This window comes from Gadus macrocephalus, chromosome 18 (assembly GCF_031168955.1).
Source record: "Gadus macrocephalus chromosome 18, ASM3116895v1".
NCBI classification, from domain to species: Eukaryota; Metazoa; Chordata; class Actinopteri; order Gadiformes; family Gadidae; genus Gadus; species Gadus macrocephalus.
Genome location: NC_082399.1, coordinates 8,633,534 through 8,654,545, shown reverse-complemented (window position 1 = coordinate 8,654,545; position 21,012 = coordinate 8,633,534). Strand labels below are relative to the sequence as shown.

The window sequence follows — 21,012 nt, the reverse complement described above, 5'->3', positions numbered from 1 at the left end:
GGAGGTATACATCTGAATTAGAAAGCTGCGTCTTCTTTCAAAATCGTATATAATAAAGAGCTTCCGCAACCATTAATCCATATAAATATTTAATAATTCATCGCTGCAGAGAGTAAAGGAAAACGTGACGTCAAATAATTTGATACCTTCTACTGGAGTGCTCCACTGCGCAGGCGTGAGAACTAAAGTTCAGAGCTGCTAGCTCTTCCCACTAGCCGTAGCCAGCAGTTACCAGAGGAGGAGACGGAAGCAGGGGGATTTAAAAATATACACACACCACGGACACACAACCCACAAAGTCCCTAATGGCTCCTCGGGCCACCTGAACGCGACCAACGCCGTTATCACCGTGTATTTACGAAAGCTGAACCTTTTGGGATGGGATGGTTGGTTGTGGAAAAGTTTGTGTTTACTAACGCTAGCCAGTCCGCTAGCTCGGCTAGCTTGCTAGCGTGGAAGGTGTACCAGTTTGTTTAATTTATAGCGGCATGACACTCAAGACTCCTTCCTAGTCTTCAGACCAACTCGCCTATCATTTGAGTCCTAACCAGCCGTTGTGTTGCCAAGAAACCGTTAGAGTACTCGTGTTATTTAAAGCTCTGTACGCATGATGCTTCACTTGTCGTGCTATCAAAGTGTTCACTACACGTGACGGGCTGATTTTCTAATATCACAACCCAACCAACATACCATTGCAACGCTTTCAGGTAGTCAGCACTCATTCGCGTTAGTCATCAATCAAAACAATTCTGAAGTCGAACTATTGAAGCGTCCGTCGTTGCCTTGTGTCCCCGATTGACGGTCTCTTCGGGTTTTACAATCACACAAAGATATGGATTTTTAATGGGACCCAGAATGTCGTCGGCTTCTATGGTGGCCACTCGCTCCTGAGCGATATCTAAAAACAGCTTGTAGTCGGATAACCATGGGAGGATGTGTCGGTAGAGAGCGAGAAGACACACAGGGCCATGGCTCTTCAAGAAACGGCGGCAGGGCACACAGAAGGCGCGGAGGTAATGTACGATTAAGATCGAAATGTGTGTTTTCTATGTGCAGCTAATGTTTTATTTATTCTGTATGCATGTTGCAAACAATTTTAAACATAATTTTGTTGTAGAAGAATAAAAAGAAAGTAATGTCCTGTCCTCAGTGCAGAATTTCGAAATTCCCTGAAACATTTGCGTTATTTCTCAATGCAGTACCATTTATCATCCAGTCTTGGTCTATTTGTTGAAATCATGTGGTGTTATTTTTTTGAAGAAGCTCTGGTCAGTCAGTCTGGTAATGGAGGTTGGTGTCAACAGCAGCATGGAAGTCATTCAACTGCTCCTCGCATTTAATCATTTCCCCAACGTACTCAATCTATTTGAGTGTACTGCTGACCTTATTGTTTCATGTATACCTTTTCATTGTAAGATACAAGTGTCTCTGACCTGGCCATTGTCAAGTGTCTGTAAACCTCCACCACCCAGGTTCTGCATTTACAAAACTATGGAACAGCAGCACCTAATCAGTTAAACAAGTTGACCATCCTTGACGTGATTTTGTGCTTTTATATCTGAGGCTTTAACGATTCTTGTGCTATTGATTCTTTGATTATTTCCCTATTGGGACTTCAATGCAAGTCCGTTTGCTACCTACCCTGCTTCCCGATAATGTTCTTATGAAGATAAACATTGGCTACCTGCCACATTCTTCTCTTCTTACGCTTGGCTTTGGTTGTGGCCAATGGTATTTGGCCAGCCACTGTAGCACTTACACCAAGTGACGCTGTATTTACAAGGAGAAGGATTGGAACTGCACAGGCCTCCACGCCCAACATTTGGCAAGAGATTCTGTGTTGTCTCGTACTCTCGTTGTGCGGTGGCCCTAAGACACACACGCCAATGTTGAATATAAACTCCTCGTTAAGATGACTGAATTCATGAAATGTTCTGTTTAACGTTGTGTGGGAAAGTGTGGCCGTGAAAAGTTGGATGTAATTATGTTTGCTCTGTGACAAATGATTAGTACCTTCTCCAGATGCTGATATGTCTGCTGGGTTTGGCATGTACCTGGTGTACCGTTTTTAAAACAACCTTTCCTTCATCTAAACTGTCTCTGTATGGGTTTTCTTGAGTTTGGAGAGGAGAGGGTGGCAATGCCTTAGGACCAAAATGCACCGATGTATCGGACGAACATCGGTAACGGCCGATATTCGCGTTGTTGACTGCCATCGGCCTATCGGAAAATAAGACAACATTCACCGATGGCAGTGGCCGATGTTTAATGCTTCCTCCTCTGGAAATGTCACTGGAACATGTCTTACAAACTGCATATCGCTGATCTTTCTCTGAGACAGTGAAATACTCCCACACGACCGACATTTTCTTTCACTGCGTGTCTGCGTGCATGGGGGGTTAGGGTTTGTTTCTCTGGCACAAAGGGGGGAATAAATAACAAACAAAATAACATCGATATCGGCTATTGGCCAAATTTTTATTTTAAGTATCAGTATCGGCACAGAATTTCACAATCGTTGCCTAATCATGTTTTCTTAAGTTTATGAATTGAAGGGAAGCAGCCTTTGCATTGAATGTGACTTGGCATTGTTGGTAAGAGAACCTACACGCTAGTCTAGGTCTTGAGGAGGTCCGGGTAGCTTCCCAGGACCTCCTTCCTATTCCACCAAGTCTTAAGTGGCTGTGTCCATCCTTTTCTTATATATCACTTCATTTCAAGAAAGTTCATGAAAGAAACATTATTTTGAATCCCCCAATAATATAATTATTACTGTTTATTTAGCTGGAACCTGTCCGGAAGATTGTAGAGGTTAATTTGCGCTAACCACTAACTATTTCTGATGGCGCGAATCTTCAGTTATATTTGCTTGTTTAAACATGCTGGGCCTGCATGTTTAAACGTCTTAATGGTACAGTAATAAACCTATTAATCTATTAATTCCAAATTCCTCCTTGCAGAAGTTTCTTGTGTTAAACTTTTATTTGGCATATTTACCTCAACTAGTGTCTCCCTCTGGCTCCAATGTATACTAACATGAATAATGGTTTATAAAAGCAAATGGGCAGTGGATGGCCTGACATATTTATCAAGATTAGGTTTTTTGAAATATGATCAAAAAGTGAGATGCAAAAAAAAAAGGCTGTGGCAAGAAAAAATATTATAAGGAAATCCTTATCAAACCATACAAAGTCCCACTCCCTATACATAACTCTGGTTACAAAGGTGCACAACCGGGATGCCTTTCCGTCAGGTTCTTTTCAACTGCTCGCCAAGATTCCCTGGCATCGTGATAGTGTTGTAGCTTGTATCATCTCATCCTGATGGCTATCAGCAGGGACACCATGCCAGGCTTCCAAGCTAGCAACAAGTCAAAACGTGTCACGTCTCACAGCGAGGTCGTCCGCATGAACAACAAGGTATTCTACTGGGGCTCTGGTGGGCTCCAGATGGCATGTTGTTGATGTGTGCTTTGGTTCATGAGAGCTCTAAAGAGATGGCTGTTCATTATGCTTGTCTGTAAATTACCACACATCTGTCTGTTGGTTTGGTATGATGAAGAATGGCTATTATTTTGATGACGTACAGTCTATGGAAATTATGAGGGATGACCTGCATAATGTCTTCCACTGCCGGTACTGAAATTCTTTGGTATTTTATTTGATGTTATTGCGTAACCCTTAAATGGTTTCTTTCCTTGGATCTCTGAACAGCCCCCAGGTGTTGAAAGACTATGAGAAGATCTTTGCTCGCTATGCCTTCTTCAGATGGTGTGCATGGAGGTTGTCGGTGATCAATCAAAGTATTACCGTCCTTTTAAAGGATTTTTAAGCCTAACATGTGGCTTGTTTGCCTGGTTATCCTGGTGGTCGCTCTGTGGAATAACTGATAACTCATAGCTGTTGGTCTCCTCGGTTGCTCCTCGCTGTCGAAATAAAAATGTTTGGCTCTAGCTGACAATGTGGCAGCGACCTTTAAACTATCCCCAGGGTTCACACTGCTTCTCATGAAACCTCCCACAGTTCTTGCTGAGGCTTTATCCTTGTTTGTTCTCCTGTGAATTGAGTCCAGTATGGTGGGTTTCATGGTGACATCACATCACTCGGCAAAGGGCATGTTTCGCTGCCACTGGTTGTTTTCAACCACCATGACTGGTTCATTTCAAGGCTGTGTCAATTTTAATTTATGTTGACGGGAGATTGTCAGCATATTCTGCCAAGAGTTGGTCAATATAAGCATCCGGCCAGCCATCAATCTCTTTATCCATCCATCCATGCGTGCATCAATCCACCATCCATTCAGCCATACATCCCCTTGTTAATAGAGACCATCTGTCTTTCTAAATGCAATTGTGAGTTTTAAAGATTTATTGTGTGTTTGTCTGCTCTAAAGAGGCTAGTGCTTGACTGTCAAGTTCTTTCCTCCAGAATTAAACAAACAAAAGCCTAGAATCCGTAGTGCCTGGTTGGACCAAACATGTACGTTCTGGGCTCCACTGAATTCCCTCTGACGCACGGCAACCTACTGAAGATGACATTGCTGATGTATGAAATAGACCAGAAATGAACACTGGACCAAGCAGAATGTGGATAACGCCCTGGATTTATTTGTATTGCGGGGACGAGAATACGCCATGAAGGAACATAAATACACAGAGGGCCAGAGAGACGCCAACTTTCGTGCCACAACTCACTCTAAGACAAAACACTATGTAGGCCCTGGAGTCAAGCATTTTTTTGGCCACTCCCAAGACTGAACTTGGTTGGGTTTGTGATCCTGTTGCGTAGTTTATGAGACGTTTCATAAGCCGGGCCTCGCGGTAACCTTGAATCATGCAGCAGTGGCAAATCAACTCAGAAGAGGCCCCATGTGATGAAAACGCCCTGCTATTCCCTCATGCGCCCGTTACACACTTAGGCGTACGTGTCGATAACGTCATTTCCGGGCATTGTTGAAATCGGTCATCACGTCTTCTCTGGTTGCTGTTTCGGTTGACCGTTGTGTGTTGTTTTGCTTCTCATTAAGCCAGGCTGGAAAGGTCCAATGTGGGGAGTGGCTCATTCCTTCATCCTCACTTTCTTCTGTGCTGTTCAGTTTGGATTGTAAATCTACTACAGCACTTTGTTTTTCTCAAAGATTGCTCTTCTATTTAAAATAGAGACTACGTAATTAAGGGTTTCATTATATGGAGTTAACTGAATTTGATAAATTTTAATTGAGAAAGGCAGCAGCCATTTTCCTGTTGAAAGGGATGAAGAAACAGCCCTCTGCCCCTGGCCCAGAGGGCTGTTTCTAAGTCTAATAAGCACATTGGAACAACTATAAAAAACAACTACCACCTGGCTGTCTTTAGCTTATTGGCAACATTCCAACTGATACTTGGATCCCTTTCTCCAATTAAACTAATGTCTGTGTTATTGTCATGTAAGTTGTTGTTCATTTGCTCTGGGTTACCCAGGTGGTGCCTTTTTTTTTGTGTTCCGCCTCTCAGACCCAGTTTTGGGTAGCAAGGAAATCAGTTGCATTCACATCAAACACAGCATATTTATAGTATGTCGTAGAATTGCACAACCCCCAGTACACCCTCCTGTGTTTGTTGGGCTTTTACTTTGTGTAACATATGCTCCATTTTAAAAATGAGTGAATATGTGCTCCATTGTGTTGCCACTTGGACACATTTACTTGGTGACTCATTGTTAAGGATGAGGAATGTGTTGAAATCATTTTGCATATCCATTCTAATTGGCTTCCCCTTGCCAAGTGTTATGTTCATGACTTCAGAGGCTTTGTTTTGCACTGAGCGTGCACTTCGATTCCCCATCAGGACTATGGAACATAGTACCTTACAGCCGTTGAACATAGTACTTTACACCCCAAGAGGACTAACCCCTAACCCACTACTTAATGACCCGAGTGCATCATTAATCACTCAAGATAAAGTGATTGACTAAATCACTGGTACTGAGCTGGTACTCTGTGTTTATTACATTCCCCCCCCTCATAAAGCTCTGCAATTTTTTATGACGTCCTCCTTCCTGGTTGCCATTGCCATTTGTATCCATGTTACTGGACTGTTTCCTGGAGTCGGGGACCATTAGAGCAGTGGTGTAACTGCAGCCTACTGATAGTAGGGACGCTCCTAGGATGACAGGGCTGTTCTCACACACAGCCCCCCCCCCCCCCTCTCCCCCCGCTGCTGCTAATCCTACACCACCTCACCCTGGTCTCGACTCCTCCTTGTACTTCACAGCTATAAATAATTTGTTTCACGGAAAGGAGACCCCTTTGGATTGTCGCTCCATGTCCTCCTCCTCCTCTTCACCCTCAGCGGGGTCATTTTTCCCATGCTTGGTGTAGGAGCATATCACCGGTGTAAGCACATAAGATGTTGCCACAACAGTATTCGGAATGTAATTACTGCATGTGTGGGCTTATTGTGTGTGCGCCGTGGTTCTCCCTAGTACACTGTTGACTCCCACAGAAAGGGGAAGAGAGGCTGTGTGTTGCTGTGACTCATCTGCCCGATGCGGCGCAGATGAGTACCATCCATTTTAAAAAGAGCAGCACTTGACCTACTCTTAGCGGGCCGTGCGTAGCACGCTCCTGGGAGAGGGCTGACCCTGTGCTTTTCCAAGTGTTCGCCTTTATTCCATTAACCGTTTTATTCCCCCATGTAATTGAGTGGCTTTCAGCAGGTGACTGTTGTGGTTATCGGGTGACTTAAGATATTGGATTATAGGTTGATCCCTTCTATGAACTACAGGTTCAACACATCAAGATATATTATTTTATATCGACGCATTAAATGGCCTCTGCTCTGTGGACACGCAGTGGGTCCCTCTGTCACCTGCCCACAGGTGACAGAGTTCTTTACACCAAAGATCTGATTTCCTTCTACGTCTTCCGGTTCATTCCGTAAACGGATAACAGAAACATGTGAGGCCACGTCACAGACACATTATAACGATCACCAGATGATCGGAATGGTTGGCAATGAAACCATTTTGTCTAAATCGCAGACGATGACCATAAATGCTGGTGCCGTTATGGTCGCAAGACGTCTTTTATTATTTATTAAAATGAATGTCCCATGGCTCTCTTCCAGGTCGCAACGAGCCCCTGAAGAAGGACCGGCCAAAGTGGAAGAGCGACTACCCCATGACGGAGGGCCAGCTGCGCAGCAAGCGGGACGAGTTCTGGGACACGGCACCTGCCTTCGACGGCCGTAAGGAGATCTGGGATGCGTTGAAGGCCGCCGCCGTGGCCCTGGAGTGCAGCGACCACGAGCTGGCCCAGGCCATCGTAGACGGAGCCAGTATCACCCTGCCCCACGGTGAGGGGGGGGCACACACTTACACACGCATGTTCTCACACACTCGCACGCTCAAACTCACTGATGTACATTCACAACCTCGCTCTATCTCAGTCTCACTCTCTCAACCTCACTTACATTCTCCCTGACACACTCTCAAATTATCCCACTTTCACTCTGTCAAACTCACTCTCTCTGTCAAACTCACTGTCCAACTCACTCTCACTGTCCAACTCACTCTCACTGTCCAACTCACTCTTACTGTGTCAAACTCACTCTCACTGTGTCAAACTCACTCTCACTGTGTCAAACTCACTCTCACTGTGTCAAACTCACTCTCACTGTGTCAAACTCACTCTCACTGTGTCAAACTCACTCTCATTGTGTCAAACTCACTCTCACTGTGTCAAACTCACTCTCACTCTGTCAAACTCACTTTCACTCTGTCAAACTCACTCACACAATCTCAGTCATTCTCATGGTCTCCAATTGACTCGGACACTATGTTGACGACGCACAGTTGCGCACTATTCAACACTCGACCACAATCTGAACCCCCAAACTCACTCACACACCATGGCTTGTGCACTCTCAAACTCGTACATTCACACTGTGGCTAAGTGATGAGTCCAGTCAGACAGTCGCGCCACCAGTCTCGTACTCCCGTGTACAGTTACCCCCTATAACGTTACACTACCTCGCAATATCTGGCTGGATGCTAACTGCATCCAGCCAGATAGGGTTGATCCCTAATATGTAACTCTGCTCGTATTGCTTTATTTTCTTTTTCAAACACAGGGTTCATACTCGTATGTGAATTAACACTTCCATAGTCTCACGTCGTTCATATATTCTTATTCAGGCTTCAGTCTGACAGTCAGTCGTTCAAACCCGTCAGACTGCAGCACATGCTTCCCGTGTATGCGAAGCCAGGAGGAAAATGGCTGAGATTCTAGCGCTGCCCTCCCATCAGTGTCGGGTACTGCAGTGATCCCGCCACCTGGGAGGTCGTGACGGGATGTACGGATGGCTGCAGCGGTGGAGACACCCGCTGGGTCACGGGGCGGCCGTGTCACCGCGTCCGCCCCTATTCAGCTCACCTTCCTCGGGTCTTCTCCCCGTGCACCAAATAGGAGCCCGCAGCCAAACTAGGTCAAGGCGGCCTTTGTGTTGCGTACAGGAGGGACACGGCAGCAACATACTGCTGATGGTTCTGGTCTGAGATATCGATATGCTAATAGCAGGGTATTGTGTCAATGTAGAATAACCTTTTATTATAAGAACCTAATTTCTTTATCATAATTTTTAGCTATTTTTATGAAATTAGGTTTCTAAGATTTCTCTGTCTGTATTGTGATCCTCTTGGTGAAGCAGTTTGAATTGTTAATTCGTCAGAACAGCTTGTGCTTTGCCAAGTATAGATATAGATTATAGAGCTTGTGCTCTTTACTCTGCCCCCCAGTGTTATCGACTGCACACTGCAGCTGTGTAAATTGGGTCCAAGCACTTGGTTGAAACATCCTACATTATACACACATTATACATTATATTACATTATATTGTTCATTTTCAACCTTTACGGCCTAATGCTGCTTACATATGTTTTTGTTATGCTTTTATTTCTTACTACTGGGTGAACCTTGCATTGTCCTAAGTCACTCGGCATACAGAATGACCACGTTATACTGCACTTCTGTTAATAACAATGACCTTTAACTTTATAAGAGTCAGCTGGAATATTACCTTGGGCCGGGAATAAGCTCATGCAGAACACTGATATCAGGACAAGCCTTCGGGCTGCTCCACACTATTATATTATTGTTGTAGTTTCTAAACCCTGGTGTCCTCGCCGCCTTCCCCCCCCAGGCACGTTGACCGAGTGCTACGACGAGCTGGGCAACCGCTACCAACTGCCCGTCTACTGCCTCGCCCCCCCGGTCAACCTCATCTCGGAGCGCAGCGACGAGGACCCCAGCGACAGCCCCGAGCCCCCCGTAGCCCCCAAGAAAGAGTTCCAGCTCAAGGTACCGCTCCACTGGGTTTATCTGACCATGTGCGTTCTCCTGATATCATTTAACTGTTAATTTTTTCGCCCAAAGTTTTTCCTCCACTGCAGTTAACCACGTTCCTCAAGCGTAGTTATCTCACCGCGGAGTGCCTGGAATGAGGTGCTCCAAATGACCGCTATTGGAGAGAGAGAGAGAGAGAGAGAGAGAGAGAGAGAGAGAGAGAGAGAGAGAGAGAGAGAGAGAGAGAGAGAGAGAGAGAGAGAGAGAGAGAGAGAGAGAGAGAGAGAGAGAGAGAGAGAGAGAGAGAGAGAGAGAGAGAGAGAGAGAGAGAGAGAGAGAGAGAGAGAGAGAGAGAGAGAGAGAGAGAGAGAGAGAGAGAGAGAGAGAGAGAGAGAGAGAGATCCGAATTCCGAAATCTCTTTTAAGGGAATGATTTTTAATCAGTAACATGGGTTGAGCAGCGAGAGAGGGAGGGATACCGATAGGATACCATCTAACGATACGTTTTTATTCCACGTTTCTGAGATTGCTTCGTCAAACCGCCTAGCATCCCATTTATTCGGCTCGTCTTTGCTGTTGTTCTTGTTGTAAATTGCGGTCTATAAGCAGTCAGAATTACTTTTAACTAGCCCGAGAACAAGACAACTCTTTAGCATATGCATCTGCAGCCCGACTCCCGTTCAGACAGATTTCCAGCAGACCTATCCCGGTCCGGGCCTTTAGCAACGGTTTATCTAAGGAGGGGTGGGTTTAAAACTATGACTGTACAGATGACTGTACAGCGCTGTTGAGACATTTTCATAAACAATCATTATGACTCACACAATCTGTTAATCTGATTGGTTGTAGGTCTATCCAATTTCGTCTAGAGAAATTTTGGTCTGCGCATGTTGATAACAGCCCTTGTGAAATCACAATTCAACTGAGAAGTTCTAATTATGCATTTGCTAAATGTTCTGGCGATGTCGGGCCACGTTTGAACCGAAACGTCTCTCAATATCTACTTCCAGCTATGTTTGTCTACTTTCTTTCATGCCCACTTCCCTTGCAGTGAATCTAGATTCAGAGGTGGAGCTACATGGGCATTCTTGTACGTGTCCCCCCCCCCCCCTCCTAACCCCACTCAAAATGTGTGTGGGGCATGTAATGAAATAGTCACACACAACTGGAAGTGGAAATATAGACGATTCTGATGAACCCGGAATCTGGATTCACTATAGGACGCTTTGGATAAATGCGTCCCCAAAGGTTTTTTTTTTTTTTTAAATGTAACCCCCGTTACGTCCAGGTACGGATGTCCACGGGGAAAGACCTGCGCCTCAGCGCCAGCATGGCGGACACCATCGGCCAGCTGAAGAAGCAGCTCCACGCCCAGGAGGACATCGACGCCGCGCACCAGCGCTGGTTCTTCTCCGGCAAGCTGCTCACGGACAAGACGCGGCTGCAGGACACCAAGATCCAGAAAGACTTTGTCATCCAGGTCATCGTCAACCCCCTGGCGTCCCTGGCTCACCCTCCCTCCCCCGCCTCTGCCCCCGCCCCCATCCAGGCCCCCACACCCTCTGTGACGACCACCACCGCCATCACATCCACCATTTCAATCACCTCCTCCGCCCTGGCCAACACCGCCCCCGCCACCGACTCCAACTGAGCAGGGCCGGGGTGGGGGGGGGGGGGGGGGGGGGGGGAGAGAGAGGACCCCCGGGGGCCGCAGTGGAACCTCTCGGCACTGCGGGGGGGGGGGGGGGGGAAGCGCTCTACCAGGGAACCCCTTTTTGTAAGTGGAGAACGCACAGAGGAGGAGAACTCTAAAGGCGGGAGAACCATATGGCGCGAAAAGAAACACTGCTTTCCTTTGGTTGTTGTTGATGTTGTTCCTGTCCCCCCTTTCGGGGTTTCGCTGATAAAGAGTTTTACCACTGCTGGTGTTCATCTCTCTTGCTCTCCATTTCTCTCCCCGTTTCGCTGGAGTTTGGTTCAGTGCTGCTTCGAAGAGCTCACCCACTCGCCTCCACGTCGCATCTCTTCCCCAGCGAACCCCCCTGTCGTCACGGCGGGGCTCGGAGCTCCTGCAGGTCTGCACTCCCCCCATTTGGACATGGTCCCTCCCTCGCCCCGTGAGGTGCAGGGACTCTGCCCTCTGCACTCTTCTTGACTGATGCGCTGATGCATAGTGCCAATTGAAAACACAAGTCGCCCGGTCGCTGATTGTAAAGCACATTTCTGCTCTGGACTATCGGCACCTCCTTCTCCCTGAAGCCTACTGCAAAGCCTTTCTTATCAAACACAGTGGGGTTCGGGGGGGCGGGAGGTAGAGCGTGAGCTGCGTACCATTTGGTGACTTAACGGTCGATATTAACATTTTCTCTCCCTTCTTTCCTTTTTTTTTATTGAAATATTCTAAGACAAGCTTTTTTGCACACTTGGAAGATTATTACTATGTGCTAGACTGTGTGCCTTTTAATGAATCTTGATGAAATACACAAAGGGTTTAGTGTCCTGGGAAAAGTGTTTTTTTTGTTGCTGGTCTTATCCTTTATCTTCTTTATTTCTTTTTACTATTCGCTTTCAAATCAGGACCTCGTAGTTGGATCCAAACCGCTGCCTTTCTTGGAGAATATTCTAATGACGATGTTGAAGCCTACACACAATGTAGACATTTTGTCTTGTCTATTTGAGCCTAGAGGGGTAACCAGTCCACACTGAGTTTTCTCAGTGTGATTTCTACATGGTCCACATTGTTTCAAGTTGTTTGTACAACCCCCCAATTGCTGTACAGCAAATGCATTACAAAATGATGGTCTTTAATGCTGATTGCTGAGGAACTAGGGACAAAAATATATCTATAAATGTAATGTTTTTATGTATATTGAATTGGTTAATTCATAATAATTCCTGCCGTAAAAAACAACGGCTGTCAAAAATGGGGAAATACCGGGGATACTATGATACAACACAACATGGCATATGTGAATGGCTCCAGTTCTTATCGCGAGATACTAAATAGTAAGGTTATCTGCTGGCTCTTGTTTTGAACCCTTTCCAAATGCTTCATGTGTTTTTGGCTGTGGCTGGTGTAATATTTTATTACTCTGCTAGCCATTCTCAAGAATCTTCTTGCACTGGTGGTGAAGGTCTTATTATTAGTAGTGGTGGTGGGGGGGTGGAGTTTTCCCAGTGTCTCAGGAATTCAAATCATTTTCCCAGACGGCTATGACTTGGTTATGAGCCTGGGGAATGTAATGGAACCTGCAGACAGTGATGTAGGATAGGTGGACCCGACAAAGTTAATGCATGAGTTGACTGATTTATCAGCCACAGCCTAAACATACGCAAGTATGAGGAAGGGCCACATGTATCCATCGGTTCAATCTTTTATGTCGCCGTTGTTTTTTGCAATCCCATCTTCAACATCGCTGCCACAGAGAACATGAAACCATGTTCTTCAGTTACTTAGGAGGTGGGTGGGTCAGCTCAAACTTTAACTCCAGACCTTAAGCGTACCGCAATCATTGGCTATCCAGCAGGTCCTCTGGGAAATGTCTTCAGGTTTCTCCTTAATATTTGTTTTCTACTCAAATGCGAGTGCATTTCACCTCTCTCCTCCACTTTATTGGTGTGCAATATAACGATCATTGACCTCGTACACGTGGGTCACATGAGTGTTCCGTGGGTTCAGTAGATTGCAGTGGGGTGTACGGTGTGTGTACAAACCTTTAATGATGGCGCTCACGCAGTTTAAACTGTTAACAATCACAGCTATTGTCCTTTTGCCTTACAGCTTAAGTTGTGACACCTCCTCGCTTTGAGACACTGTTGGGGTATTGGTTAAAGAACAAGTTTATGTACACACACACTCTTGATCCTCAAGCTGTTATCCATGAAAACTGGTTTCATTACCTTCCCATGCAAGGAAAGGTTTGGAAATGGTTCTGACCAGAATCTAGTTTTTGACTGGCCTTGGGAAGAGATCATGTACGAATAAGTGAATCCACGTACAGATCCGGACCTTGTTTGCCGTCACCTGGCTCATTTCAGTGATGTATGAAATGGTTGAAGGGCCATTTTGACCAAGTCCGACTCCCTGACAGACTTGTTGAAATGGTTGTGTATGCGGTTGACCCAGCGAGCTGTTGGTGACTCTTGTCCCAGAGTTTCTTCTTTTCTTCTGACCCCTTTGTTTTTGTTTATGACTTTGCTTATGTACTCGTATGTCTGTGTTGTTTATGTGCGTGTATGCGACCACATCTACGTAGTGGTTTGGTTTAGAGACGGTCTGTTTTTGATATTTTATGGATTGTTTTGTAGTGTACTATATTGGAGTGTTATTTTTTGATTTTATTTTGGGGGGGGGGGTGGGGGGGAGGGGGTTTGTACACTGAACACTAGCTCGGGCATAATCATTATACTGATCATTACATACATGCAGACACCTGGCTCAGACACACGTTTTCATGTCACATAGTTGATTCATATTAAGTAATCTGGATGCTGAACTTGTACGGAAGCCATTCAAGGATGTGGATGTTTTGAGGGCCTCTCAGTAGCCACTAGTGCATCAATCCTCTCTATACACTAAAGGCTTTTGCAGTTAAAATCAAACGTTCCCCATGGCTGGACAAAGGAACGCCGCAGTCCTACTTGAGAAAATAAACAAATATATAAAAAAACTTGACTCATGAAATATTCTTTTATAAAATGTTCACCATGATATTGATGTAGACAGATAATATGGTCAAATCCAAGGGGAGACTGAAATGATAATTATATCCTGATGGTTAAATGCATACCTAAAACATTTTGGAGCTGGTGTATTTCTATGCTGATAGATTTCATAGTTCGACTGTTTATAAACTAATAAAATCGAAATATTGTAAAAAATAACGTTCTGCCACTGATTATTTCTTTTTTCAAGGGACACTTTTGTGATTTATATTTCACCTCAGTGATAAAAGGGGAGATGTAGTTAGCATCTTTCATTTGAGTGTAGAATTTTTGGGATGAAGCTTTGGCCGAAAACATCTAACTGAATAGCCCTAACCCCCTTAACATTTCCATGGCTTACCAGATATGCCTCCCTTTCCCTTAGGAAAGGGCACATTGTTTGGCGTCTGATTTATTAACTGCTGCTGGAATGTAAAGCCAATTCCAACAATATGTTTAAATATTCAAATAAAATAAAGTTGTCCCATTGAGGCAATTTATGGTTAGATTTGTTTGTGCCTAATGTTTATTCAATGTAGACTGTAAAATTCCTCAAAGATCAAATATCAAACCTTCCACATGTACTTTGGCCTTGATATCTGGATTTAATTGCGCCGCATTATGGAAGCCAGATAGTCGGAACATATGGAAAGGAAAAGGACAAAATTAAAGAAATAAGGCCACTAGTGACCTGAATTACTCAGTTTAAAAAGCAGTTAAAAAGTTTTTAAAAACTGATATTTATTGATGTTTAAAAAATCGATTAATTAAGAAATTGGCAATGGTCAGGATGAGAATGGATGGTTTAATAAATCAGTTAAATTGACTCTTCACCAGCAGATGGCGCTCTACCTATATGAATAGAAGCCTCACACCTCTGATGGTTTTCAGATGACGGAACAAAGCACTGATTCATTGGCAAAGTTTGAACGATGACAAATTATGCTGTGTATTGTTTACATGACAATTTACAAATGCATCTGTTTAACAGTAGCTACAATTGGGTATTACTTTATTTGGGCCATGGCTGTTAAAGTTTCAAGCATAAATGGGAACTCCCCATTCCCAGCAATTTGGTAAGAAAATAAATACAAAAATATTTGTTCAACAATGTGTATAGGGTTTACATTGGTGATGCAGAATGCAACGCTGTTAGTTTTTCTTCTGTTTCTTCTCTGGGTAAGTACAGTTACCGTAACTGCGGTGTAAGAGCGGCCAGGAAAAATCCCCTACTGACGGAGGGATTTCACAAGAAGGGCGCTGTTGTTGTTCGCAACATTCGCTCCGCGCCTGGAGGTCAGCCCGGTGCCGAGCAGCTTTTATTCTGCCTCTCTAAGCAGGCGCCACGGCAGCCCTTCCTCAGTTAGGAGCAATGTGCTTGGGGAGGATCATTAGAGTTAGAAAACCCCCCCCCAACTTTAAGTTCGTTACGGTTTTTAACCACGTTCCGGTGGTAACAGTTTCTTTGCATGTGTTGGTGATTAGGGAAAATGTGGAAAAACACATTCAAATCGTCAATGTAAATCATACGCTTAGTTATGCAATAAGCATGTTAATGCCATCAGTGATTTGTGAATTGTACGACAACAGCTTTCTGCCATGGTTGTAGATCAATGGTAGCGTCCATATAAACACCTGTTGCCTGGAAACGGTACTCCATGAGAAGCGGCTAATGTCTGCCCTATGGAGCTACGGAAAAAGATAGTCACTCACCAATAACACTGTTATGAGCTGACAATGTATGATTTGCACGAAGCTATGTCCCCATGAGGGAAACCATTGAGTCCCTGTGTGTGTGTGTGTGTGTGTGTGTGTGTGTGTGTGCGTGTGCGTGTGCGTGTGCGTGTGCGTGTGCGTGTGCGCGTGCGCGTGTGTGTGTGTGTGTCACCGAATACCTTTTACCGCAAACACAATAACTCTGAACCTGGTGACCCTATAGAGTGGCGAAGTCACGCCTCTTCCGGTAGGGCTCATGGGACCTATGAGATCGAAAAATATGAATGGGTGTCAATGGAGAGAAAATAATTATTTTCTGGTCCCGGTCTTTATATGCCCTGGATTACACATATGTTGTTTGTGGATTTAAAGGATAATTTTTCATGCAAAGAGTTCGACCGTTTATTGTGCAATTGTTCAGATAAAGGCTGTAGAGAAAACACAACGAGAAAGACTACACGGCTCGTATGTGACGTCACGCTCCCTGCGACTGGCGTGGAGAAGACCGACAATCTTCCCATTGGCATAACTGAAACTCTGCACGTGCCCCGATTTATAATGGTTTTCACCTCTTTCGATGCTTTTATCCTCCCCTTGGAAAAAGCGGCGAAGTGGGGCAGAGAGATCGCCATCTCTGTGCCGAGTTCCAAGGGCGGGTGTGGTGACGTATATCATATGCGTCGAGAGCAGCGAAGAGCTGTAGTTCACAAAGCGGCCTCACATAAAACCTAAAATTATCAAACTTCTTCACGAAGATTTTTAGTTTTCTTTGCATGAACAATTATCATTTAAATCCACAAACAACATATGTGTAATCCAGGGCATATAAAGACTGGGACCAGAAAATAATTATTTTCTCTCCATTGACACCCATTCATATTTTTCGATCTCATAGGTCCCATGAGCCCTACCGGAAGGGGCGTGACTTCGCCACTCTATGGTCCTATTGGTCACGTTTAGGAGCCAATAAAGTTTTCTGATTCTGATTCTGAGCCAGGGGACTAGAGACAGAGGCTAACATTGAGTCTTTACTTATAATGATGGTTAGCATGAGCAAGTGGTTAGCCTCAAGGAGACTCATTGGCACGATCATGTTTCTGATCATTTCAATTCTTTTAAACTTATTTCCAAATAGATGAGTATACAATATTTAGATTCAGCTATTCTGATTTTGTTAATAAAAAAAATATGTATAGATAATCAAAATAAAGGATTTATAAATTCAGTCATCTTCGTGCAGGCAGTTGCATGGTCACAGATGGCATTTAACAATTAAATAACTAAAACACTGTATTGCATCATGCACATGCAGTAGAGGTTCCAGAGACTCGCTCTTGGGAAATTCCCACAGCGGTTATTAATGAGTGCAAATAATAAACATGCTGTCCTAGATGGGGTTCATCAGGTTTCTTTCAGCAGATTCCTTCATTGAAAGGGACTGACATGGAGTTCAGAAACACAGTAGACAGGCGTCATGCTCAGGTAGGCTGTGACATGCGGGATCAAACCCAGTATCTTTTGGTTGAGAGTCGAGCAGGCTAGTATAACGGACGCCACACTTCTACTGTGCTCGAACCACAGACAACTTAAAGGCAAATGATGTAACAGCTTAGCCGAATGACTTCAGCCATTCAACTTGGTGCTTTAGCAATGACCATGCTGCACTCCACCTTGGTGGTCTTTACTGTTCTTCTTACGGACACAGAGAGGTGATGTTTTGACCGGTTTATTGTATGGTCTGAGGGTAGTGATTTAGAGCAGAAGGTGTAGCATGCTGCCATGTAGGAGCTCTCCTGAGTATGTGTGTGGGAATCACCTGTGCACACTAATTGCTCAATGTAAAACAGGTGTGCAGCTTTACCCAACCCGAAATTCCAATCAGTCTGGCTCAGGTTGTTCAACCACACATTACAGGGCATTTTGTAGTATGGCACAAATATAGCGTGTCCGAATGCTCAGTACGCATTGTGTAGTAGGCAAAAAGTTTCCGAATGCGTACTACCGCTACAGTATACAACAGTAGGTCACTACGCTATCCCACAATTCAGCCGGAGTCTGGTTACCGAAGAAGAAGAACAAATAACAGAAAAAAAGAAAATAATCCAGATGGCTGACCCGGCACCACCAGCAGCGGCTCCAGCTAAGGTAAATGATCGCAGGTGACTTTAATATTGCTGGCATCTGATGTGTAGCGCACAGAGGGGAAATATGTAATCTCCAAACATCCGTTTGCGTTTCGGTGGTGTTCGGAGGCGTTCTACGCATAGCTGTAGACATTCGGTAAAAAAAAAAAAAAAAAGAAGTAGACACTGAACAGAAATAGCGTATACTTAGTATTTGGATGCACCCAAAGTGTTCCTAAGGATTCTGAAGTGAGGGTGGTTTACCATAGAGGACCCATGTGACCCTGTAGCCACAACACTAGCCTGCCCACAAGCATCTCTAACTAACTTCATGAAGGAGACACTTTTAATCAAGGCGACTTCACAAGGCGATTTCACAAGGCGACTTCTCAGCCTCACACAAGTGAGACTGGTTTCATTAACAATCAAAGCAAAGGCATTGACATCACTGCCATGTCCTTGTGCAACCTTTATGGAGAGGTCTGGTTCTCCGAAGACCAGTGGACAAACAGTCTGCCCTGGGGAGGGCTTACTCCCTGTGCTGGCTGGTTGACAGGCTTCTGCCTTCCAAAGCCCTGTACACAAGCTTAGTGTCTGAGCCTTTTATAGGCCATTAACCTACCCCATACCCCTCTACCCTTCGCCCCGGACTACCCCTGCCAAGTGTGCCACACATACACACGCACACCAAGGCTTATGTATATCCTGTATTACAGCACTGCAGGTAACATGGAATGTTCCAGACCAGAGCCAAAACAACCATCTCCTGATGTCGAATCCCAGCTTCATCAGCCAATAGGAATGCTCCTTGCCAACTCCCTCTCTTATCATCCGATTGGTCCTTTGGTTTCAAGCAAACATGCTGCAGCTCAGTTGTCCGATGAGAATGAATACAACAGACGCAATACAATACAGTGTACGAAACGGTACAACACAATACAATGAAATGCAATGCAATGAAATACATTGCAACATATCACAACACAATAAAGTCCAAGGGTGGTTGTTGTATCTGCTATAATGTCATGTATTGGCTATACAAATAAAAGTGAAAAGCAGACTTTAAAAAAAAAGCAGCTGTTTACACTCCAAGACAACGTAGACATCGCTCGGGGTAATGATATTCAAACGGGGAAGTCATACAATTGTGGTCATTTTTATTTAGACAGAACATCAACATGACTAGAAGCTGTTCAGAGAAGTGAACTCGACAGGTGATGGTTTGAGTTGATGTATGGATTCCCTACTCGGTGTGGATGATGTCATCCACTGTCCTCAGGCTGTGTACAAGCCAGACAGGCTGACGTTTTGTAAACAATCTGTTGATTAGCAGCGCCCTGTTTCAGGAATGTGTTAAGGATATGTTCAAGCTGAAGTCAAAACTCTAGTCTGAGGATAAAGAAAATGGAAGGTGCAAGCATTATTCGGCAGGGTTTGTGTTGTACCTTCTGAGAAATGCAGGCCGCCCCTGAGGACACATAAGGTTAACATGCATGATATTCATTGTTAACACTCTTGGATACCTACACTGTATAACGTGAACATCGTTTGACAGTAGTAAGACTATGTGAGAGATTGAAAGGTGGATGCACCAGGGTCATCCCATGGTGGGTTCAATAGGTTTCACAGCATTAATCACCATGGTGTCTAAACTGAGTATTCTAATCTTGGTTTCGGAAGAATTCTGTCTTCCCCGGTATTTTGATTTAAGCTAGCCCGGTCAACGTGGAAATCCACCCTCTTGAAACCGGGCAGAGGTGGTTGAGCAACACGCACACTGCATTCACCGCACACACACTCCACACCAAAACGTACATTCAGACAGATGCAGTCAGAACTAGACAAAGAGACACAACATGCATACTGTGCATACACAAGGAGCACACGTTGGTTAAACATACGTACACACATAAAAAGTGTACACAAAGACACACACACACACACGCACTTAAAGAACAAATGCAAAAACATACCCATAGACACACAAGACATTTAAATGTACACACACAAACACTCAGCAGCTTGATTACAGAGAGCAGCTGAGATAGAGCTCTGTCCAAACCACAGGACATGCAGGAATAGTGGAAACATAGATCATGGTCACAACGTTTTGCTCAATAAAATGTTACGTAAATCCTATATTTTTTTAACAGTAAATGAAGAGATAATTACTACTCACTGCTGAAAGCCAAGCTTTATTCTCTTATCCAAATTGGTTGGCCCCATCATGTTTTGCTCATATGCTGTGGTATCATTGTTTGATTCAAAGATTGGGTAGAACAATCTACTGGTGAGCGTTTGAGACTGCTAGCTGAAAGCTTCTGGGTTCGAACCCCACTGTCTGCAGCCTATCTGTGTTGTTGAGGATATGTATCTTAAACTACAAACCAAGCACTGTTACACAAATTGAATTACAATTATCTGCTGGACGGTAAAAGAGTAAATAGTAAGACTCGTAGCAAGTCGAATGATGTGTGAATTGCAATAAAATCACCCTGTGTTAATCATCTTGACTGGTTGACATTGAAGCTCAATGGTCATGATCAATGGTAATTTAGCAGGAACTTTTATCCAAAGCAACTTACAGTGAATTGTGTCATTGAGGAGCAGGTACGGGTTAGGCATTTGCTCTAGGATTCCTACAGGTAGACTGAGGACATAGAGACATTAAACTCAGTACACTTTTGGCTGGGAGGCTAATACCCAAGCTACCACATTATCCTGCTACTAACCTACAATAATGTGACCCCCAAAGGGATCCAAACCTATGACATGCTGAGTGGGAATGGGGGAACGGGGGGACGGGGACGGGATCAACTATGTGCACAATGCATGCACTCATGGCAGTGCGCAAGGCACCCCTCACATAAAGGGCCATATTCAAATGGCCAATAAAGCAGCCTACTGTACAGGTTGTAAGTTGAATGTGGCCAATTCAGACCGAGTTGACCTAGAGTGTGTTTGTACACTGTGTGTTTGTGTGTGTTGTATAATTCAGGTTGAGGTGTGTGTGTGTGTGTGTGTGTGTGTGTGTGTGTGTGTGATTTGTAAGGAAATTACACGGTATGTAGTTATTCCTGAGTTTGTTTGTTTTGTTTTCGGGATGCCACACCTGATTCTATTCTCTTGTCTGCGATTACTTTGTCGA

At 44.4% G+C, this 21,012-nt stretch overlaps 1 protein-coding gene across 1 annotated transcript; it reads left to right on the top strand.

Moving 5' to 3' along the window:
- Window positions 1-171: 171 nt before the first annotated feature.
- Window positions 172-13,996, top strand: ubtd1b (ubiquitin domain containing 1b). Its single transcript, XM_060036459.1, has 4 exons — window positions 172-1,013; window positions 7,106-7,333; window positions 9,179-9,336; window positions 10,610-13,996. Exons 1-4 carry the CDS (start codon window positions 926-928, stop codon window positions 10,970-10,972), a joined length of 837 nt encoding a protein of 278 aa, XP_059892442.1. The 5' UTR covers window positions 172-925; the 3' UTR covers window positions 10,973-13,996.
- Window positions 13,997-21,012: the final 7,016 nt, after the last annotated feature.